This window comes from Chroicocephalus ridibundus, chromosome 20, assembly GCF_963924245.1.
Source record: "Chroicocephalus ridibundus chromosome 20, bChrRid1.1, whole genome shotgun sequence".
Lineage (NCBI taxonomy): Eukaryota > Metazoa > Chordata > Aves > Charadriiformes > Laridae > Chroicocephalus > Chroicocephalus ridibundus.
Window position 1 is genome coordinate 5,433,151 of NC_086303.1, and position 24,659 is coordinate 5,457,809.

Below are 24,659 nucleotides of genomic sequence, written 5' to 3' on the forward strand. Positions count from 1 at the left end.
AAATTAAGGAGAATTCCTACTATGCCAGATAATAAAAGGATGTATTGTCCTTGTCTGCAAAAGGGAGAAAAATGCAGCTGAGGTCTCTTTTGTTAGCCTTGTCCCCTTTCTCTCCCCTTGATTTCCACCTGGAAAAAAAAGGTGGGACAGTGTGGGAGGGTATTTTCCTATTAGGAATCTGTTCTTCCAGTTGAAGAAACACAATATGGAAGCTTCGTAACACCTATTAAATGGTAATGCCTCATCTCTTCAGAGGTTTGTCAATGGCTGTAACATCTGCTAGTTAACATATTAAAAACATTGCGATTTGAACTTTGAAAGCGATTTCTCTTCCCCCACTCCCCACCCCCTTGCAATTTATTGTGATCTTGCAGAATTATTTCTACTCTTGCAAGACCTAGAGACGGCAGTTGCAGAAGGACTCAAGCTTTCTAAAGAATACTTTTGCGGAGCCTCATCCTAAATCACATTGCCTCCGAGAGAGAAAGGGGAGAGGAACACTTTTGATAAAAAATACTGGCGTACTTTCATGTCTGTCTTTTTGCCTTCAGTTGTTACATTAAGAGAGAGTTATGTGAGTAGTGTGTGACTTTAAAATTAAAATCTCTTTAGGAGCAGTCAGCAGTAACAGGAGGCCTCCTTGGCTTTTCACTCTGGTCTTGACAGTCTTTTGAAATGTCTTGAGGAATAGTGTTCAGGTATTTCTTAACATCACTACATTGCTTTAACTGATAAAGAGAGTCTATACAATGCAGTCCATTTAGACTGCTAGAAAATGAACAGTGCTAAATATTGTGTGTGGTATTTCGTGTCAAGATGCACTTGAAGGAGCAGCGTCTTGTGTGTTACCTGGAGAGCAGGATGCGTTTGCTCTTTTACAGCAGGTATTTGCGCGTGGTGGTGACTGATTCCTATAAGAGAATGAAAATAAGTGCAAGTGCACTGTTGTGTTCCTTGTCCTCTGTGTATTCCTTGAGTTTTTAATGGCTAGTAATGGAGTATGAGAAATATATTCAAGTGTTACACTCTGTTTCTCTTCTGCTTCTTTTTTTGAGACATTGCCCAAGCAGAGAAGGAACCTTCTCTTTTTCAAGTAATGTCACACTAAGGCCTTTTTGACCTTTTAAAACTTTCTGGTAATTACATTATGGTTGATTAGATACTTACATGGGATTATTCAATGGCAGTTACTCTTCAATTCCTTTAATCCTTCCAAAGGATAAGTAATCTCCCCACTGAATTTCAACAAGGGCTGTGCTTGAGGAAAGTAGCTGAGAAAAAGCCTCAGCAAAGTAGTAGATGGAAACTGATATTATCCCAGTTTGGCTGGAAACGAGCATCTTAATTTTCAGCCTCTTGTGTAAGCATGGGTTTGCCCTGTTTTATTTTGGGCAGTAGGACTTGAATAAAAACAAATAAAAAACGGACCATAAAAAAATACCCCCCCTCTGGTTTCTTTCTCACAGACCAAATGCAAACTCCGTATTAACTTGCGCAAACAAAAGGCACTTGTTACTAAATTCCAACTATTTGTTGTCTGACTGTTTGCCAGGCATACCAAATTGGCTGAAGGCCAAAGCAGGTATTAGATTACTATTCCACTTGTGCTGGGTGGTTAAAAACAAAAATTGCATCCTGTCTTATCTAGTGTCACGTAGTTGAATAAGATAGCAGCTGATAAACAGAGAAATTTGGCTGAACTTGGATCTGCCGCTCCTTGTGGTTTTTCTCTAGAATCTCTTACCTTCCTGAGCAGCAAGAAGCAGTGTGAATTGGCACAAAAGCTACTGTAGGCTAGAAAACAGCTGTGGTGTGCGGTTAAAATATTGCAAAGCAGCTTTATATTCCAGGGATTAAAAAAAAAGATGGTGCCCATTTATAAAACCCCTGTGTAGCATGCTTGTAGTACGCTGTATATCCCAATATACAATCAATCTTCAGAATAGCTCTGGACCATAAGCAGGCAAATGGTACCTTTTCCTGGATGAAAAACCAGGGACCAGTGGATGGAGTCACTTATCCAGGGCTGCTCAGCAAGTCCCTGCCAAAGCCGGGATGCCTTTCTGATCGGTATCTGTATTGAGGGGGAATAATTAGGTGACTCGGTGAGATATTTAGCAGTGGCCTATATTTTTGTGCCTCTAACCAGAAGTTAAAACCATGCTAGTCCAAAGGGAAATTAGTCCGATTGATGAGAAAATCTAGAAGAATATTCTCCTCCCTCTCCCCTTAATTTCTCCCATCCTTTTTTAAACTTTTGAGACATCCTTTCTCATTTTTTTTAAAGGAGAAGAGCTACCATGGTATGTGATAGCTCAGAAAACTGAGTCCTTTTTAGCAGATGTAGTTTATACACGAGCTACATGGAAAATAATGCCACGGTGCCATGCTGCAAAGTTTCCATGAAGCTGTGGAAGGCAAATTCGGAGGTCCCAATCAGAAACCAAATGTGAATGAGCTCTGAATGGCAGAGCTGAATTAGTGCGGTGCTGCATCTCGGCAAATTTATGTAGCTTCAACACAGATCTAATTAACTGAGCTACGTCAGTGAAATAACTGGCTGTATGACTTTGGAGACCGGAGTTTCCTGCCTCTCTTGTGCCGTGTGGTCATTCCAGCCTGTTCACTGATTCTACACTATCTCCTGTCTGGTCTAACGCATGCAGTGTAGCCAAGCTAAAATGCCCTGCAGTTTGATGAAATGCAGCCTGCAGGAGGAAGAGCCTGAGCTGCGATGCTGTCGGGGCACTCAGGTTTGGCTTAACACAGGTGTTTTGCTTTTTACTGTTTTCCAATAGAAATTGTAGCTGTTGGAATGGTGCTGCCAATCTTGCTGCTGGTTTGGGAGTTCTCTGTCCTTGTCTCATGCTACGTGGGGAATCTGCATTAAAGATAAGGACGCTTCATTATTTGAAAGTCTAAGGAACATTATCTTTTACACTTCTGTTTGGAAAATACCTTCTAAAAAAGTTATATGTGTGTCTGGCTGCCTTGCAGGTGCTCTAGTAACTTACATTTAGGAACTACTCACTGGGTTGTAAATAATGGTATGAAATATGGAGAGGATAGCGATACAGAGATCCTTGATTGCTGAGGGCAGTGGAAATAAAATCCTGAGGCATGAGATCCTTTTCTTGGGCCGTTTATAACGTAAGGCTTTCTTGAATCAGAGCTTTGTATCCTGCTGGGATTGAGCAGGTGAGCAGAGAAGGTGAAAAGGATGCACTTAAGATCGCTTTTGTTGCTGAATTCTTGAGCTGCTGTATCTTGCACTGTCTGAAGTGGTGAGCTTTTTCAAAGGAGAGAGAGAGAAGTACAGCGTGCAGCCCTAATCCAGCCTCAAGGCAGCGAAGGGCCTGGGTGGATGTGATAAGGTCTGCGCTGGGAAGGAAGCACAGTGAGATGCGGAGGGAAGTGGCGGGAGCTGGCGTGCTGCAGCCGGAGCAGCGCCGAGCCCCAGGCGGGCAAACCCCATCCAGCAGAGCATCGGTGTTGGTGGCAATGTGGGGCTTGGCTCCACAGCCACTGTCTCTGCCTGAGGTTTCTCCACCACGTTCTCCTGTGTTCACCCTTGGACCCCTCGCACCGGTTATCCGAAGGGCACAGCAGTGTGATGGTGGAGCCGGGATGGGTCAGTCCTGAAATCAGTGAACTTCGGAAATTGAAGCGGTGGTGCCTGCATCGCACATGGGTTTGCAGAGGGTTTATGTTTGTGGTGTTTGGATTTGCAGTGTCATGGGAAGCCTGCATGGTCTGTGGCTTTGCCTCATGCAGCTTTCCTGTTCGTGTCCTTCTCCAGGGCTCTGTTACGATGTGGAGGGTCTTATTTGTTTGTTAGCTGGGAGCTTGCCAGCCACTTCAAAGGTATCTGTGCTGATAAGAGAAGCCGCGTTTGCTGCCAAAGCCAGCACTGAAGTGGTGCTGGATGTACAGTGTGTGTCAGCCCCGTTTCTCCCTGCCGCTTGGATTTGTTTACTTCCTTGGATAGCTCTCCCTGCAAATCCTTTACGTGTCTGAGCGCTGGACTGCTTGCACCAAACGGGGTTTTATATCTTATTGGAAATGTGCGACCTAAGGTGTAGGTATTCTTTGAGCACTGGACTCTTTCTGAGCCTTTTGTTTTAGTTTCTCCTGAGGAAATACTTTTATGTTTCAGTAAAAGATGTTGTCAATAAGGGGCTTGCTGCTATAGCAGTCTCACAGATGGATCCCCGTTGGTGGGGATCTGGTGTTCAGCTTCAGCGGTGCCCTGGCCCCAGGAACGGTGTCAGTGCAATTCTGCACGACGACAAAAGAAAAGGAAGATAAATGGTGAAATAAATAACCTCTCTCTCTCTCGCAAATAAAACTGGGGGGGAACCGGTGGAATTGTCCTGATAACAAATTGTTACACCTTGGGACAGAGGTAATATTTTCTCATTTGTCCAGCAGTTAATGATTTAGCCCTGGGTCTTGTACAAGGTTGAAGTTTAAAGCCCGTGTGCCACCCGGCGTTGCTATTCTGGTCACCTCTCCCTCTCCTGGAGGACTGTCCTGCTTTGATGTTAATGCCTGTTCCCGTGCCTGCTCCTCTTCATTCCTCCATCTAATTTTGTGGAGAGCGCTCCTTTGATTTCTCCCTGCTTATCCTCCTTCAACTTGAGTCTTTTCTTTTATGTTTATATATATGTATTTAAAATATTCTTCTACTTGAGCTGGTTACTGTTTTGATTTCCCCTCTTCTCCCTTTTCATTCTGTCCCCCCATCACCCTGTTGTTTTAATGTGGCCCTTGATTTCGCTGCATGGTACAACCTTTCTGTTCCTCGCGCGGTTATCAGGTTTTCTTGCCTACAGACGTATCTTTTTAGTGGGATCCCTTGGTATTATTTATACAGGTATAGGCTTTTGAGAAGCAGTCTCTTTAATTTGGTACCTTTAATCATTCTTTCTGTGTTGTCTCTTTGAGATTTCCCTAGAAGCAGACTGATAGTCGTGTTCAAATTTAAGAAAAAAAACCCCAACAACATAATTTTTTAAAACAATGGACTGTAGAAGCATCAGTCAGTTTGAGTAGTTTCTGAACAAACTGATTTATTTTTTTTCAATTTGACATTTTTTTACATAACAAAATTGTGAAGCGATTGGAAAGTGTTGATAGGCAGAAAGGCAGGTTTATTCTGCCTGTGCGTAAGTTCCCTTGTCTAGAGGGGCCTCAGGACAGGCAGTGGCTGTTACCGGCTGCTTTCTAGAGCTCTGCCTCTAAACGGAGCCAGGTACCTTCTCAGCATCTGCCTGCCGTGCTGTTACGTGTGCCTTCCGTGCAGCAGTGGTCCTACTGTGTTTATAACATGCATCTTCTGCTCTGTTTTTACCTCAGGGCTCCTTGCAGCGGCGTTAACTGGAGCTCACTGGAGGTGCTCGGAGCCCCGACCCCCTCCTGCCCTGCTCTCTGCCTTGCTGGGCTGGACGCGTCCTCGGTGTCGGGCAGTGGGGGGACAGGGAGGGCTGGTTGCCCTACAGATCTCGCTTCGAGAACGTAGCATTCCTTTCCTTTATTATTGTATCAAGTTCACATATGATACTTACGGGGAGAAAAGCCTGTAAGAAGGAATGAAGAAAACAAACCCGAGGATTTGAAATTTGCTTCCTGTTTAATACCTTTGATCATGGAAAAAAGCAGTTTATCTACTAGTACACTGCTCAGTGTTTGATGTGAAATGAAAAATCCACAATGAGTTGGTTAAAAGCCTTGCAGTAATCAAGGAAGAAGAATTATTAATTCTCTTAAGGGGTCTGTGCTTAAGATGACCTACTTTACAGCTGCACTGTGTCTCATTGCTGCATTGGTACCAGAATATGAAAAAATCTTAAAACACACCACACATGGAAAAGCCACACACATGAAAGAAATGCACTGGCCAAAGGCTGGGCACTTCTAAAAATATGTATATAAAAAAATATAAAAATATATAACAGTGTAAACACGTAAATATATAAATGCCATAATTAAAACTGTTACAGAGGTGCAGAATTGGTAAGTACACGCCGTCTCCCTGCTCTCACACTTGCATCCTTACCCACTGCGTCTACCGGTGCCTTAGGAAATAGTAATGCTGATTTCTTACTGTTTTCCCAAAAGTTAAAGGACACAGAGGCCCATTGTGAAATGATACTTTCTGATTTCTCATTGGGGAAACGAAATCTCCCGGTTTTCCTACCTGCTTAATTTTAGGACAAGTGGCACAGGGGAAGAGAGGAGGAGTGAAATAATTTGTTTGGCGCTCTTATCTGCGTTAGCAGTACAGAAATCTGAGTTAGGGAGGTGATACCCGCCGCCTCTAACTGGAGTGGATGGTTTCTGTTACGCTGCTAACACCTTGTACGCGCTCAGATGCAATGACGGGATCAGAGCCTGTTGCCCAGGGTGAGGTACTGAACACTGAAGGCTACAGCTGGAGGAATTTTACTGCATATGTTACAGGCTAAAAATGTCACTTCTGCCTATGGATTGGGCAAGGAATACACTGCATTTGGCCCTATTGAATGTGTGAACGTAGTCCATTGTTATTACATTTTGTTTCTAATTTCCTGCATGCTGACGTTGTCTTTCACCACCCCAGTACACTCGCCTTTATGTTGCTGCCGTGCGAATTCAGGTCAGCCAGGAATAAGGTAATGGCACTTTTACACTCAGGTCACTCAGCTGACTCTGATCCCTCCAGTCGTTTTTTCCTAGAGATATATCACAGCAGTTTGAAAAAGGGTATTGTTGAAAGTCGGTGGCACAAAGCTGTGGTGCAGAGCATTAAAACTGTGAGCAGAACTGCAGAACATTACTTCCAATATTTTACAGGACTTCGCCGCTTGCTGGTAGGTCTTGCCACCTTCGGAAGTCTATTTCACATGTGGCTCGTTCAATGAGGGCAAATGTAGGTGGCTTCACAACAAGAATGAATGCTCTCAGCCATAAAATTGCTCGGTTTGTTGTGATTGAGGGCCTGAAGGCCAAGATTCAATAGGATCAGCACAGAATTCTGCAAAAAAATAAAAAGGAGAAAAAGGGAGCGGGGGTTGTTTTGGAAGCAACTCGTTTAGGCCCAGTATGGGAGGCAGCGGTGTGACGTGGTTTCATGTAGGAATGGCTTTTCAGAGTACAGTATTCCGCTGTACTAAGGAAAATTCCTTATTACTGACATAGTGGTGAAACAAATCACTAGCAAAATGGTGGAGAAAACTAGAAAATACAACTGTAATTTAAATAGGACTGACCAATGCATAATGGATCATTAACTGGAAACTGATGATCTATCACCCAAAATATGCATGTATACTGTATGGCATAGCTTTTGTTTTCCTAGCTTTTATTTAAATTCTGTGGAGTTTGAAGCTTTAAAAGTCGTCTTTACAGAATTCCTGTTCTGTGGGACCATGCGATAATGGCTGAGCACTCTTTCCATAAAAGTTGAAAGGTAGTTGATTGTTTAGATGAGAACATGAAGGTGATAAATCGTATTTGCTACTGGATGCAAATGAGTTAAAGGCAGGCCTGTTAAAAAGAAGAAAAAAGAAAAAAAGAACATTATCAAGAATCTACCTGTAAAGAATTTTAAACTTTAATTAGCGAGATCTATTTAAGTGCTACATGTATGATCTTGGAGAATTCTACCTGGCAAGCCTCCTCTTTAACAAACTTTGTAAGTAGATGTTAACTAATGCATAATTAGATGTTAACTAATGCTGTATTGTCACCTTGATTTAGACAGGAATAAAAAGGATCTTGTGCTTCTGCAAATTTCCTCACTGGTCCCAGCAAGAACTCAATCCGCTTGCCTCCCAACTCCCACTGTCGGTTCAAAAAATGTTAGAACATTTAATGTTTGTTTTCCACCTATGTATATTTAATTATTCCTTTTTCTAAAATGTAGAGAAATGGTCTCGTTAGAGAGCAGTCTTCAGAACCAGCAGATTGGGTTCCAGTTCCAGCCCTGTCACTGGCTGACATAATTTTAGGCATCGTATTAGATAAAAATCTCTTATCTCAGTGTGTTACGCATTCACCCACCAATGGTGTCTGAGTGCTTCCCTGCTGTTGTTGAGTTTATAGGGAAAGCATCTCGTGAACTTCACGGTATGTTTGTTTTGAAGCCGAACCATCTTTCTATCAGATTTGGAACTACGTTGCTGAAGCTTGAGATCCGGGGCATAAAATGTTGACAGCATTCCTTTGCTCTCATATTTATTATCCCCCCTAAATATTTTGAAGCTGAAGTCGTTAATGTTTGGTGGAATGCGGAACAGCCAAGTGAGTGCTGCAGTAGATCCCAAAAACATCTTGATTAAATTAGAGGGGAGGTGGAGGGGAGGAGGGCTGGAACAAAGAGGCCGTTGAGAAGCTGGCACGCCGTGCTGGGAATTTATGTTCCAGCGAGGGGTGGCAGCAACCTACAGCTCTGCACATGGTGCGTGTACACCCTGGTGTAACAAAGGGGTATGTGTGCATGTGTGAGCGTGTATGTGTGTGCATGTGCACGCACGCTTGGGGCAGCTTTTACTTTCTTGTTTTAGGCTGAGGAAAAGGCTTGAGAAAGGCAGCTTGCGACCAAAATACTGAGGTTGCAAGTTAGCGCTTCTGGGCAATTACTCTTGTCACCCTGCTGGAGTAACTTTCTTGTTCTCTTGGGTGCTGTTGCTAATTTTCCTGATTTGCAGAGGAGAGGCAGGCTGTGTTTATCAGCGCAGCGCAGGTGAGGTGGTGCTGGAGCCCTGCTCTCTCTGTCCCCAGCCTCCGGCCTGCGGTGGGCTCCCGCGCCATGCCAGCTTCCACGAGCATTAATGATGTGTGTCCAACTAGATAATCTCCCAGATCAAGAGGACAAGCGTTTAGCCCTGATGGGGTAAGAAGCAGAAAAGGTTTGTGGCGACACCCCCTCCCCACATGCACACATAGTTTATTATCGGAGCCAATTAGATAAGATTTTGTTGCACAAGCCCTTCCTTAGGCTTGTTAAGCAGCGACAGGTACAGCCAGGAATAGATAATAATAAAATTTATCAGATTTGCTTTTATTTATTGCTTTTTCCTGGAAGACTGTTTACAAAATGAAGCATTCTAAACACTGTCAGCTTTTGAAAAACATAATATAGAATTCGATGTTGAAATAGAAATTGGTACCTGGAGACTTTTGCAACTGCAGAGACTGTTGTTTTGCCTTGGCATGTGTTTTATTTGCAATTCCATGCTGCGTTCTAGCATGATCTTCAAATCTCTTATGCCTGTATGGCAATGGTTAAGATCAGAAGCCTTTAATCTGGATGCACTTTGAACCCTGTGGGACCTCAGAAAAGTTCTCTTTGTGTGTCAAGTCCACCACCCTCTGCGGCACTTGAGCAGCAACTTTTTTTGCTAATGTCTAGGGCGTGTTCTTTTGACTTTCCCAAGGTAACCGTTCTGCTTCCTCCAAGATATTTTCATTTATCAAGGTCAACTAGCTCAGTTTTTTTTCTCCTAAACCCTTTTATTTTGGTGGAATCAGTATGGAGAGCAGCATTAAATTAACAGTGTTCATTGCACAGCTCTTGTTTTCGTGACACCTGTGATCTATCTTACCTTAATCTTAATGTAAGGTTTTTTCCAGTCCAGCAGTCTGGCAGTTTCTTTCTTGAGAGCTCATTTGGAAGCACAAAGCGTTTTGTGATTTGACAATTTGGCACTTACACTTCTTCTTTTCTTCTTCAACCTGAATATGCATTAAAATATTCATTTTAATCTATTTCGCATAATTGATGCTTCAGCAGTTTGTACAGCGAATGAGCAATTTTATGCAAGAAATAAGCAAATGGGCTGAAAGGAGCCGGGTGGAAGGCAGATGATTGGTCCAGTGCAGGCCGTTTAAGCGGCACAGTGAAGCGTGCGGCTGAAAAGCTCCTTCTGTGTGAAAAGTTCAGTGCTCAGGGCATTTAAAACAGACCCAGCCAGTCACTTTCATTTATCATCTCCAATGTTCAGAAAAACGCAGTCATAAAGTCTTTGGCGACCCATCTCACTGCAGTGATGAGCAGCAGCTCCGGCTTTTTTTCTGCTTTCAGAGACGGAAAAACCGTAGATCTTGTTTCTGCAAACTCTCTTAGAGGTGGGGAATCACCAGCTTTTTTCCTTTCTTTAAATTAAAGACACCTCAAAATAAAACCAGGATGCTCCCCTTTGTCAGCGTTTGTGTCAGACTCTTGTTTTTCCAGTAGCACATCTGGCCTCCTGGGGAGCAGGTTTGGAACATGCGCCTGGAGCGTATGAAAATGCCGAGGACCTGACCTGGGATGGTCCCGCTTGTACGTCCCGTGGCGCTGCCAACGGCGTGATGCCAGGCTGGTCTGAATGGGTCACAGCAGACATGAACAGTCCATAATAAAACCTTTATCACCTCAGAAACGCAATAAAGTCTGAGCACTGCTGAACTGGACAATATTAAAAAAAAAAAGATTACTTAAAATTAAATTATATAATATTTTTCGTTTTGCTTTTTAATTTATCAGTATGTATTTTTTTTCTTGACTTCTTAGGCAGAAATGCTGCTTTAATGTGGGTTTGTCTGCATTACCTCTTTTTATTTTTCCTTTCCTGAACTTTGTAGGAATAAATAATCTTGAACCTATCAAATTTGCTTGACCCAGAAGATATTATATACTTCTACCATGCAGAGCACGAAGGCTTGCTCAGGCAAACGCTGCCTTAGTAGGTAGTGAATGAGTAAAATCTAGAAACTGAATAAAGTTATTCTTGTTACATGTAGCAGTAGAAGCATTTGCATTTTCAAATTAGTGGGATAATGGGGAGAAAACATAGTTCTTAGATTATGAGTGTTTAAGCCTGCCTGTTTTTTTGTGAATAGAAATGTTAGAGAGACAAGACATCTGCTCTATTCCTTGGCTTCTCCAATTACTTACCTGGATGTCTTTTATTAATAAAACCTCAGAAAAAGTGGAATTCGGTGTGCTTTATCTCTTTCCTGCACTTCAGAATGATTAGAGCTATGAAATTACAGACAGAGGTTTGAAAACACTAAAGATTGAACTGCAAAGGCTAAGACTGCATTTCTGAGATTTTGGTCGTTAAACGCTAGTGACTCTTGTGATTTTTTTTTCTGGGTAGACATTTGATAGGAGCCAAGCTGCTGAAGCTGGCTGGCTCGCGTGCGGCCCAAGCAGGGACATGGTTAGTGGATGTCACTTGGAGATGGATCAGTCCTTTCCCTCTGGATATTGTGTGTGTGGCTGGTTTTTTTTGGTTTTGACAAGGTCACAGATCCCAGCGTGTCTGTCTGCTCCTGCCTCTCTGGCCCTTGGGGAGATGTTCCAGTAAAAACCTTGGGGATAAACCTCGTCCCCGTAGCTCTTCCCTGCACTCTCCAGAGCCGCTGGTACAGTTCTTTCCCTTCCACCAGACCAAGAGACACCTTTTGTGTGATGGCTGACAGAGGCAGCTCTGTTTTGTACGTCTCTCCCCACCCCTATTTCCCCCTATTTGGTACCCAGCTTACAAGGTTGACTCAAAGGCCTCTTCCCCCTGTGCTGGGCTGCACCACACTTTGTGTAAAACATAATTGCCCATTATCCGTAAGTTTGGGGTTTTTGAGGGAGCTTTCCCCTCAGTTGTGTTCTTGGCACAATATTTGGCTTTACAAAGAGTGGATGATTGATCTCTCCCATTTTACCTCCTCTTCCTTTTTTTCCTCCTTAAAGGGTGCGTTGTATAATGCTCTGAACCCACCAGCTCTGGTATTTTTATAATATGTGGAAATCGCCTCTGCTTGCTACAAGGCGGGGATGATAACCAGCTCCCCACCAGAATGGGTACGAATTTACCTGGAATTTCAAAGGGATGGTTGAGCGTGATAATGTGTGCCACTTCACAGGTTTGAAGCAGTAAGTTAAAATCATTTCAGCAGCCTGTTGGGGTGAACAGGATAACACTTGGGATATCACTTCTTGGAGCCTTCAGCAGCAAAGAAGGGAAACATCTGTTTGGGTCTGACTGCAACTTCATCGGCTTTAGGCCCTTTCAATAACTGTAGGCTGAAAGATGTGAATTGTATTACAAATACAGAGATTTTTCTTGATCCATTTATACTCCTGCTATAGGAAAAGGGGATTTGTGTGCTGCGCCATGGCAGCTGGAGATGGCAAGAATGGAGCGTGTGGCTGCATCTCTGCGTGGCTTTGCCAGGTGTGTCAGCAATCGCTGGCTCCACGGGCTTTTTGATGTGTCTGTATTTCTCAGCTTTTCTCGTGGAAGCTCTTCAGAATGTGAGCAGTGAGAGTTTTAGCGTGAAATCCTGTCTGTAGTGGAGTGAAGATCAATAGAGCCGTTGAACTCATTAAGGAAGTTGCTTCGCCCTCCTTTGCATACAAGCAGCATTGCGTGCAGAAACACCTCTTCAAAGAGGGCTTTGCCTACAGAGGGGCCGGCCGTCGGGAATTACGGATGCGCATCTCTGGACATTCTGGTGTCTTTATTAGAAATGCAGGAGCTTATCTGTTCCTCTATTAGCTAAAGCCAACCGTGTGCCAGCACCAGCTCCTCATGCAATAGGTGAGTCCAGTCGCACACAGCATAGAAGTGCTGGTTGCTTGTTACCTAGCAAGGACTTTAAATAAAGTAAATATATTTTTAAAATCTGACACTTGGCTGCAGGCTAGTTTGGGTGTCAGCTGGTTTTGACAACCCAGTCACGTCTCTCTGTACCTTGGTTTTTTTTCTTTTCATTCTACCGGTTTAGTAAAAGAAACAAGCTCATGAGTCATACAGCCTTGGGTTTAACTAGGCAGCTCACTAATGTGAGTGTCCCCCAGGACAGAATGACTTGTATTGATACGGTTAAATTGTATTGTAGTCCTTCTTGTTTTAAAAAAAAAAAAAAAAAAAGAATTGCTTTTGCCTATTGAGGTAAATCTCATATTGGTTGAAAATTTGAATGGAAATGGGAATGTATACGTGTAAAGCCCTGTCAGAGGAACTTATTTTTCTTCCAATGTTGATGTGGTGGTTCTTTTTGTGATGAAATACAGTGGCAAAGGAACATTTGGCAGAGCAGGCTTGAGGGTGCAGCAGGCTATTGTGGTCTTTGTGGAAGAAGAGGTAAACTTTTGGTAAATCTCACAGAGACTCAAAGCAGAGATTGTGCACCTGAAAGCAGGTTTTGTTATTTTTTTTTAAACTCTGGCTTTATCATACAAAACTAAAAAAAATAAATACAGTGATGTTAACACTGTGCTCAAAAATAGACTGCGGGTCGGTATAATCTTTCAAATGCAGTCAGCACAAACTCTAGTTGGATCAAAGCGTCTCCTGCAGTACCAACAGGCAAAAAGCCCTGCTGTTGAGCGCATCTCCCTGCTCCCCCAAACTTCTCTGCGACGGACGCTGCTGCTTCAGCCGGCCAGTTCCACTCCAGAATCCAAAAGTATCCAAGAGGGACTGTTGTCCTAGCAAATACATGAAATAGATGTAATAACTGAATTTAATATTGATTTAATAATTGATTAAAATTGAAGTATTGCCTGGTTTGTGATATGGTGTTCAATGAAGGAAGATCATTCCTGTTGGCTTTCTTGTCCTGTGTTTCTTCGGCTTCCATACCAAGCTGTTCTATGTTCATAGTTGTGCTTGATCCTGCTGAAACGGGCAAATCTATGTATTTCCAGGCTTGTAATATTGAAAATCCCATGTTCTCTGGAAATTACCCTGTCTCCGTACTGTAAGGCTTTTCTGACTGTGCATATCTAACATTTCAGTTTATTAATACTGGTTGTACAATTTGACCATAAGTGGCTCTGGGCTGAGCGGTTATTGGATTTGCTAGCGTAAATAGCGCTGCTTAATTGAGCCTAAATTATTTGTAGATGTGGAGCATGCTCCCCTCCTCCACCTTTTTACCGTCTTCCCCAATTAACTTTCATTTCTCTGTTTTGTTGCAGAGCAAGGAAGTGGGATTGCAGCTCCAGGAAGACTTGATGAAGGTCTTGAATGAACTCTACACGGTAAATCAAACTGACTTCTTGGCATCTTTTCAGGCAGAAGGAAGAAGTGTTTGACTTCTCCCAGCCTGCTGTTACAGCAGAGACTAAGCCCCAAGACTGATAAACGTTTGCAGTCTTTGCAGTTTGAGGCAGCTTGTGTTCGCCAGTCTGTAGAGCACCATAAATCTCACTTTTTCACTCTGTCCTTATATTGTTTCAGCTCTGTAAGTGTTGGCTCCACATCTCAAATACCTCACCTTAATGCACACCTGCTACTAGCTGCAGTGTTGGTTTTAAAAAAGAGATATTAGAAGTATTTCTAAATACGCTAAAAATTTTCAGTCCATGGTTTTGTGTGGTCTGAGCGTACAAAAGGCAGTTTACAGCTTCAGCAGGGGGACACACTGTGTTTATTTGTTCCTCAACTCTTTCAGCAAAACAGCTCCCTTTAGAGTAATAGTCTTCCATCTGTGCTTTCTGCTTCTCAGTATATCCATTGGAGACACCAAGAAAGAGGCACTGCCTCGGGAAGGAGAAGGAATGTGTTCATAAAAGTTCATGTACTGCTTGGGGATTTTTCTTCTCACACAGATGAATGGAAAAGCCTGTTGTTTGATTAAATTTTTGCTTTCTGCAGCTGTTACTGAGCTAGTTCTCTTTTAAAAGCAGAACCTACACATGGTTTTGTCGCTCAAAATGTCTTTTCTTTCATCCTTCTTTAATGATAGATTGGGTCATTACACTGAGGTACGTGTTCTTTCAAAAGATGATCCAGGGATGTTTCCCAAGCCATGCCATATCAACCTTGTGATGAAACTCAGCATTAATATCAATGCTAGAGTATTAGCAGGGCATTCCCTGAAATTTCCCACATCAACAAAATGTATAGAAGAAAATTATTTCATTAGAGCATCGAGGCCAAATAGTCAGACTAATCTTCTAGGAAAAAAGGGAGCTCCGGAGTAGGAAAAATGTTGTTGCTGCTGAAATGGCAGTTGAAGAGGTGAGACACTGAATCCAGTTTAGGGTTTTCCTCCTTTTCTTCGCTAGTGTTTAGCGTTGCTGAGTCTTCTCTGTGGGCAAAGAGGGTTTGTGTTCCTCAACAGGGAGCCAAGGACGAGCCGTATGGTGGAAGCTGACCTGGGGTTCGCTGTGCTGTGGCTGTAGTTAGGGCAGCCTTGGTTTACAGCAGCGTGAGCAAACCGCGTTGTGCTCGTCTTCCTGAAAGGCAGACAATTTCTTCTAGGTCTGAAGGTGGTTTGTAAGTGTAGCAGGGAGGGCCTGTCATCAGCACTGCCCACTCTAGAAATTATTTTTAATTGAGGGCACAATCTGATTCAACTTTTGAGTCATGTACTTGGGTGGGATACTAAGGGAAAATATAGGTCTGTCTCTAAACACAGACTTTTAGGAGCTGAGATTTATTTCCTATCCCAAGTTCACCTGGCACTGAAGTTGAGAAGGTGGCTGGTTAGTGGAGTTCACACAGACATAAGTAATAATTTCTGCATGCCAGGCTCTGACAGATCATGGAGCCAAATACTGAGTCTTGATAATTTCTCTATCAGTGGAAGGCACATGTTCCAGAATTCAGCCTTTGATAAATAATGCCATATAGGGTATTAACTTTTTTTAATGTTAGTGCTAGGAACTGGAAATCTATTTATCCATGGGGGATTATTGTCCAATGGGGACAATTTTAAATTGTCTCTTCACAGAAAATTTCTTTTCCTTTGAAAAAAGCACTTCTGCTGGTCATATTAAAAGATATTTCTTGCTGGACACAATTTAGTCACTGGTGGGATTGCTTTTATTGGTACTTTTAGAAATAGTCCCACCTCTTGTTCTGCTGGATATCCAAAGCATTGGCAGAATCCTGTTTTCAGGCAAAATGGATACGGACAAAGCCTTTAGTTTCCCTACACAGATAAAACATAGAGGCTTGTTAACCTGCCAGGCTTTGTCCTGAATTGTCCTGTGCAGTCGGTCCTTGACGGTGCTGTTGCCCTCAGCCGGCACTAGTGAGCCAGCAGTCACCCCATCGCCAGGCGTGGGGCGGGCAGAGCTTGTGGCTGCCGATGTGGCACCGTCAGCAGGATAAAATCGTTAAAATTGTGATTTCTATTTCTGCTTCTCTTGCTTTCTGCCAGTTCCACTTTCAGTGATAGAGGAAAAGAAACTACTTTGCATCTATTATTATAAATGCCTACTTTATAGTCTAAGCATATGCAGGAGCTGAAAGTGTGTGTGTAAATTATTCAGAAAGTCTCTCTTTAATACTGGCTGCATTCACATTCTCTTTCATGTTTAAATACAACGTCTCTTTGTATTTGAGAACCTTTGCTGATCACTGCATAGAGAGAGAGCATGCGTCCTACTTACGTAAAATTATGTTATGGTTCAAACTAAGGTGAAATAGGTATAAATGGGTTTTCATCTGAAATAAATCACATGATTTGCAAGTGGGGTCTTCATTAATGCTGGAACGACACTATTGGGGTGTCTTTATGCAACTGTGCATTTTTTGCTACCCAGTCAAAATTATATCATTATGATGTTTGCTTTGGTATGTGAATTGAACTGCTTTTCATTTGTGCATTAAAAAAAAAAGCTAGTTTATATATTATACCCTTTGTTTTTTGGTTCTATTTTCTTAACACAAAGCTAGACTTGATTATCCTGTGAAACAAATGGGTTTTTTTGTGACTTTGGGGGATATTTATCTACACTTACTTATAAAAAAGGGGCTATAATAAAAGCTGTCCGTATAGTATGGGGTCCAGGTATCCCTGAGCAACAGAACCATGCTCTTTTATTAATGTTTTTATTACGTAAGGTGGACAGAAGTACTTTTATGTATCGAATTTGATTTAAATAAATAGAACCTGAGTTGCTTTTGCAGGCATTGTGCTCAGACTACTGATTTGCATACAGTTCCTCGAGACTTGTGATGTTTAAAGGACTGATTCATCCAGATGAAAGACTGATAGGCATCCCTTCTGAAGCCTTACCTGCTGATGAAAAGCTATCATTTGCCAACGTTGGCATATAATTTTCTTTGAATAGTAAGGAGGCTGGATTTAGTCTGTATCTTTTTTTGGTTTTTATGACTCCTTTATTTGATTGTACAAGAAAGCGCATGCCAAAGTTAAACAAAGAAGCAGCTGCAAAATAATCCACTTTGATTTCAGATTCATTTTGAGAGCCACGCTTTCATTCGTGCATCTTCTCTCATGCTTTTTTGAGATGTGAAATTTCCCTATTTTGCTGGTTTAGATATTTCTAACTTCGCAACCAGGTCTGACTTGCTGGTCACTGTCCAAATGCCTTTGCTTAGTTAGTACAATATCTTGCATTTAATATAAACATGATGGACAGCTATTACTAAATAATTTTGTTAAAGAAACTTTACAGTTTTGGGGAGTGCATTGGGCAAATTGAAAAATAGTGCCACAGCATGTAACTTCTTTTTTAGGATTTTTTTCTCCCTTGTATCCTGTGAGCTTTCCGGACACATGTATTGCTGTTCTCCCTAAGACTTGGTCATGCAGATAAAATAAGGCAGAACATCTCTATGCCTTGTTTATTGGTTAGGGAGACACGTTTCTTCCTCATCAAATTGAACTGTGGTGCTCTCTGACTCTTGTGTATCATGTTCTGCAGGTTATGAAAACCTACCATATGTACAATGCTGACAGCATCAGTGCTCAGAGCAAACTCAAAGAGGCAGAGAAGCAGGAAGAAAAGCAGATTGGGAAGTCAGTGAAACAAGAGGACAAGCAGACGCCCCGCTCCCCCGACTCAACGTCCAACGTCAAGTTCGAAGAAAAACATGTTCGACGAAGCTCTGTCAAAAAAATAGAGAAAATGAAGGAGAAGGTACTTCCCTCGCGTTGCTGCTGCAGCTTGCGTAGAGTGCTTGAGGAGGGGGCTTTGCTGTAGTGCAGCACAGGAGCTACTGCGTTCCCTCCTTTGTGACATTCAAATGCGACTCTCAGTTTTTGGACAATTTTTAAACACTCAGATTTAGGAAAGGCAAAAGCTGGCACCAGCTTTCTTTTAGGACAGTCAGATATGCATTTTGTATAATCCCAGGTTATACAGGCATGGCACAAAAAGCTAAAACAAGGTTAGAGTATGAAAGTAACAACTGCTGCCTTCGAAGTCATGGTTAACATATGTTTTTCTTGTACAGAGTACAAGATTTTTGTTTGCCGTTTCGTGCCAGCTTAAGATCTGACAGGTGCTACAGGGAGACACGCAATTCCAAACTGACTTCTCGGGCAGAACCAGTCGCCTTAGCAATCGGTCGGTGACTTGAGTAGTTCAGTGCTAAGATTCAAGCTGGTAAAAGGTGAAGAGTTATTTTTGGATTGATTGAGGCTCTGAAAGGACCAAGTTTAGGCCTGATTTCTGCTGGAAGAGGTGGAGTGCCTGTGGCAGCCCTCAGACTACCTATGGGCTTCTAGCAGCCGCCCTGGTAGTGCTGGCGCTGGGCCATAACCTCAGAAACCCACCTTGTTCCTTCATTCTTCCCTTAATCTTCCCCAACCCACAGTCTGGTTTCACAGAAGACTTTAAATGCAAAGCCGTCTAGTATAGTGATGCTTAAAAACATCTAAATAGTTAATCTAAATCCTTTTGAGTCTTGATAAAACTGGGATCCAAACGAACAAAAACTATGGGAGCAGGGTAAGGTTTGTTCAGTGCACGGTGGGGTTACCAGGAATGCTACTGCTGCTGCCGCACCTCTGTTCAAACCATGTTCTGTTTTTGGTTTCTCTTTTAGCGCCAAGCGAAGTACACAGAAAATAGACTGAAGGCTATTAAGGCACGAAACGAGTATCTGCTGGCTCTGGAAGCCACCAACGCCTCTGTATTCAAGTATTACATTCATGACCTGTCTGATCTCATTGATGTAAGTGCTGCTGCTCGGGTGCCTGCAATGAATATCACTGCCATTAACCCTCACGTGTGCCTCTCCTTCAACATCTTACATAGCCGGTAACCTCTGTGCAGCTGTGGAGTGATGGTCTGGGGGGGGCAGCTTGGAGAGTAACACCAGTTGTGATAATTGGTGGTTAAGCTGTTAAGTGAGCTTTTCTTAGGTGGCTTACTGGGAGTCTGTTGCACAGATAAATGCTTGCACAAGAAACCTGGCATTGAAATGTCTAGAAGGAGGAGTTGCTTAGTTAAAATGAAACTCGGTATCAGTATCACACTGTTGCTTGACATTTTCTATTTACTATTTTAAGCAAACTCTGAAGATTATAACTCAGAAGCACATTTATAAAAAGAAGAATGTTAACTGTAGAACAGTATACCAGTTGGTAAAAGAAATGAGGACAAAGCCATTTTCTGAAGCTGCCTTTAACTTGTTTTGAAAAATTCCATATATTTCAAGGTTAATTCTTTCTCTAGCATATTTCACAAGAGGGGTGAACCTTCCTGCTTTTTAGATTTTCCATTCTCTGATACCCCAACCCACCAGCTCTACAGCAACTTGATGCATTTCTTCTGTCACTGGGACTGCAGAGCGCTTTCAGTCTGGTTCTGAGAGGTGTCAGAGGAGTGTCAATAACGCTGGAGGTTCCACTGCTTTTGCCACTCCGCAGTCTCTCTGTCTACGCAAAGAGATGAAGAAATAAACGAGCTGTGGAAACCAGTGCCCCCTTTCCTTAGCATGGTCTCTGCAGAAACTGGTAATGGAGCCGAAGGTGGAGGGAGCTTGTTCCCCAGCTACCTGCAAGCCCTCTGTTCTGCGGCTGAACGATGTCCCCAGTATTCAGGGGGCATCAATTCTGCTTTTAGTCAAATGCATAACAAAAAAACCCAAAATCTCCCTCTCAGGAAACTGTTAGCCAGAAACTGAAAGCCAGTTAGGAATCCCAAGATTTTTCACAAATACGTAACTACCCACTTGGACCTGCAGAACTCGAGTACCAAATGCACTGAACGCCTTGTGTCGGGGTCACTGACGGCTGCTGGATCTTCCTCTGCTCGCCAAGGGCAGCCGGCTGCCGCCGCAATTGGAAACGCTCAACTGCAAAGCCCGAAGGGAACTTTCTTTGTAGGAGCAGGGAGTAATGAACAGAAGTGTCTCTAGACACAGGCAGTAAAGAGCACTCAGATCACTATTAATTAGTCAGCTATTATAATACCTAATAGCATATATAATACATTTATTCAGCTGATCATAAAATCACATGAAGTGCGCTTCTGCTAGGTATTTATTTAAACCTGTCCTTTGGAGGTCAGGATTGTCAGTGCTAGATGGTTTTGAAAAATACTGTTATTTCAAAATGTTACGTTTTATAAAATTGCTGTACTGAAGAGGCACGTTTTGTTTATACCGCTGCCTGTTTAGGAGACCTTTTTTGGTTAACATTTGCTCAACTTGAATTGTGCCATCTTGTTTTTTCAACACGTGATATTTCTATATATTTTCATACTGAAACGTGCAAGATAGGGATTAACTTCACTTGCATCAGCGTAATTCAATTGTCTTAATTATTTCTTTAAAATCCTATCTATAAGTCCTCCCCCAGTTACTGCAGATGTGCCTGGTTCAGTTGTCTGCTAAAAGACTGCTCTTAGTACAGTTTCATGAAGTTTCACGAATTCATATATAGTAAAGAATCCATTTGGGTTTCATAAACCCATAACAATTTTTAAGCACAGACCTGACATCTTTTAAGCAGTACATTGACAAATCCGGGTTATGCAGCTTCGAGGGGAGTGCTCCTGTCGCTGAGTGCTCCCAGCCGTCCATGGGCCATGGTGGGCAGTGGGGCAAGAGAAGCAGCCAAACTTCTGCAGTTCAGGGATTTGTCACTGCTCCTGGAGAGGAGCACCGTGACTCTGGGTGAGTCCGTGCCCGTCTTAACCCCCTTGTGGTCCTGGAAGCATTCAATTTAACACTACATTGCAAGTTCTCGTAATCTTTTAAAGAAAAGTATGATCAGCTCTGTTTTCAGAAGGCATGGAAAAATGTGGGACTTGCCTGGGAGCACCGGAGATGGAATTCAGTTATCTCATTGTTCAGACGCAGGGAATATAGATTTACTAATGCCTTTGATCTGAAGGATCGAAAATTAACAATTATAACCAGTGATGGTTATCTGAAGCATCTGACTTAAATAAAAATGTGATTTTTTAAAAAAATTTTTTTTAAGCCAGGTCTTAATTCTTTTCCTTGATCTAATCGTTTGATGATACTGAATTTTAAAATATAACATAAAAGCAATCTTCAAAGTTACTTACAAGTAGATTGTGTAAGGCCAAATAGCGTTAAACTTGTTGTGTTTATACGACACATTGTGCTCCTCCTCCAACGCGCATGGAAGGATAACAGTGAGTTAATTCTTCATCGTGAGTTGAGAGCAATAAATTGTTCCTGACATAGCCCAGTAGTTTTGAATTTCCTGACTTTGGGGACTGAGACAGCTCTTTGATGCTAATGAAATATTACAGTAATGGGGAAGTTTGTATTAACTCATATTTATGAAAGGGTCACTAGGACAGAATTTTAAAAAAAGATGAAAGGCATGTGTGAGTCCTGAAGCTTACTTTACTCTTCTAGGAATAGGTGTACTATTGCTGCTTACTCCAGGATCTCATACTTTCCCTTCCAAATGTAAACTGCCTTTTAAAACAGAGGGCTCTTTCTCCTTAAGTCTTCTATATTGGGCCTCTTTGAAAACTGCCAGCTGGCAAAGGGTTAATCAGCTGTCATGTCGGGAAGTGAATTTGAATGAGTTATCATTAAATTCTTATAAAAAATTGATTTCCTTGGAGAATGATTCCATCAAACATTTATATAACCCAGAAAAGGGATGGCAAGACTGATACGTTTATAACTCTGGCATGCTGGACTTTCAACAATGTTAAAAAGTGGGGGAGTGGGCTGTGAAAAATGTCTTCTGTCACTGGCTTCAATAACATAAAGCTAAAAAAAACTTTGCTGTCTCAGTGTGGTCCTGCTGCTGAGTGAGGTAGGGTGTGAAGTGTTGAGTCCCATTTGACTCCCCCATCCTGCCAGCAGCAGACCTGTGCTGGAGGAGGACAAGCTGGTGGCCCTGGCTGGCTGTGCAGCCGCCTGGCCCACAGGAGGAGGGGACAAATCTTTGTGGCGGCCGGTCACCAGTGGTGTCCCTCAGGGCTCAGTTTTGGGACCAGTTTTGTTTAATATCTTTATCAATGATCTGGATGAGGGGATTGAGTGCACCCTCAGCAAGTTTGCAGATGACACCAGACTAGGTGGGAGTGTTGATCTGCTTGAGGGTAGGAAGGCTCTCCAGAGGGCCCTGGACAGGCTGGATTGATGGGCCAAGGCCAACTGTGTGAGATTTAATAAGGCCAAGTACCAGGTCCTGCATTTCGGTCGCAACAACCCCAAGCAACACTACAGGCTTGGGGCAGAGTGGCTGGAAAGCTGCCCGGCAGAAAAGGACCTGGGGGTGCTGGTGGAGCCAGCTTAACATGAGCCAGCAGTGTGCCCAGGTGGCCAAGAAGGCCAACAGCATTCTGGCTTGTATCAGGAATAGCGTAGCGTGGCCAGCAGGAGTAGGGAAGTGATGGTGCCTCTGTACTCGGCACTGGTGAGGCCTCACCTCGAGTGCTGTGTTCAGTTCTGGGCCCCTTTGTACAAGAGGGACATTGAGGCGCTGGAGCGTGTCCAGAGGAGAGCGACCAGGCTGGTGAGGGCTCTGGAGACCAGGGCATATGAGGAGAGGCCGAGGGAGCTGGGCATGTTTAGCTTGGAGAAGAGGAGGCTGAGGGGAGACCTCATTGCCCTCTACAGCTCCCCGAAAGGAGGGTGGAGAGAGGTGGCTGTTGGCGTCTTCTCCCAGGGGAATAATGACAGGACCAGAGGAAATGGGCTGAAGCTGTGGCAGGGGAGGTTTAGGTTAGATATCAGGAAGAATGACTTTACTGAAAGAGTGGCCAGGCACTGGAACAGCCTGCCCAGGGAGGGGGTTGAGTCACCATCCCTAGAGGTGTTTAAGAAACGTCTAGATTTGGCACTTCAGGGCACGCTCTAGTGGCAGAGATTGTAGGGGGGGGGGTTTGGTCTGTGTATGGTTGGACTTGATGATCTCAAAGGTCCTTTCCATCCATGAAGATTCTATGATTCTATGACTGCTCCTGTTAAATCCCAGCTGATCCTAACCCTGGACTGTTGGCCCAACTTGGACTAGCTTTCCCCAAGTGAGTGCCGAGGATGGCACTGTCGTGCGCATGCAAAAGAGCAGTAGCTTTGAGTGGCTGTCGATCCAAGACTGCCTCCACACGTGCAAATTCTTAATCAAGCGTCTTTTGTGGGGTTTTTGGCTAGTTTTAGTTCTTTCTGATTGAGCGTAATGTCCTTTAATTCTCTGCCTCCAGCCTAACCAGCAACTGCAGCTCTTTTTACAAGACTCCACACCTGCCACAGCTTGTTGGCACAGGAGCCAGGCATCGAGCAGTGCCTGGTGACAGAAATTCTCTGAAAGCAGGGAATGGTCCAGTAGTTGCGCTCTCTTCTCTCTCCCTCAACCCCTCCTTCCCCCCATCCCCCCCCTTTTTTTTTTGCGTTTGCACACAATGACAGTGATGAGACCCAAATGATGGGTGAGGGGGAGATTTCATGTGAATTTTGCTTACAGAGCAGCACAGCAATCACGCAGATGGTCTCTTTCTTTCTGGATGCCCTCCTAGCCTATGTAATCTTGCTTGTAATTCCAAGAAGGTGGGCTCCTTTCTCGCTCACTTTATTAGATGTCTGAAAAATTCAGGCTGTTTCTGATCAGCTAATGAAAAGCGCCTTTCTCCCTTCTGAAACATTAAGACTTGGCTGCGTGGCCATGGTGGGGATGAAGCTGCTTGATTGTCTTCCAGTGACATCATCCAGTGTCAGTAAGAGCCAGGAAATTCTTGACCACGACCACTTTCTGCTTGAAAGTTGGGTTTTTGTTGCTTTTTGTTTTTTGTTGGGTTTTTTTTTTTTTGCTCTTGTGTTTCACCCCAGCAATGAAGTCATCCCAACTGATCGCTGCCTGCTTTTTGGATGACTCTGTTCTTTATGCCTGTGATGTTCAGGTCATGTTTGTGCTTCCTGAAGTACACTGAATTAAGCACTTTTCTGTATCTTGGGTGGAATAATTTAGATGCAGATTAACCTTTCCAGATGATCCAAATCCTATGTGTTGTTTCTCTGGGTAGTACTTTAGTGCATTGTTTTCCTCTTTCTTTGAATAATTTTATTTAAAGTTTTTGGAGTGTTTTCAATGGGAATCAGCACCCCTGAAAGTAAGGTTAGAATCTAAAGAAATCCACTGAACGTACACACTTCTAGCTTACTTTTTGGTTTTTTAACAGCATGAAATGAACTCTCTAGTATTCCATGAGAACTCGGCAAAATGTCATAATAGTTTAAGCTGTACTTGTTTTGGAGACTAATTATAACATGATGTTGAAATTTGTATGGGATTAGAGGTTGAGAATTCTGTTTAGGGCCAGCCGAGGAGCCCTGGTCAAGCTGCCTCTGCAATCAATGAGAGATGTGTGACCACTCTGGTACCCAGAAGGTGATAAAATACCCACGGCTTGTTATCCATTTACATAACTTCTGGCTTTGGAAACATTTTAATTTCCATTACAGACTTTCCTCGCTTATTCATATGGA

General features: G+C 43.0%; 1 protein-coding gene across 3 annotated transcripts in view; it reads left to right on the forward strand.

Annotated features, from left to right (window-relative positions):
- Positions 1 to 24,659, forward strand: part of SRGAP2 (SLIT-ROBO Rho GTPase activating protein 2) — a 112,837-nt gene that overhangs the window by 47,736 nt on the left and 40,442 nt on the right. For all 3 annotated transcript variants that reach the window (XM_063356342.1, XM_063356343.1, XM_063356344.1), the window contains exons 5-7: positions 13,952 to 14,014; positions 17,657 to 17,872; positions 18,783 to 18,911. In XM_063356342.1, the coding sequence (XP_063212412.1) occupies positions 13,952 to 14,014; positions 17,657 to 17,872; positions 18,783 to 18,911 (408 nt within the window). The remainder of the gene's footprint in view (positions 1 to 13,951; positions 14,015 to 17,656; positions 17,873 to 18,782; positions 18,912 to 24,659) is intronic.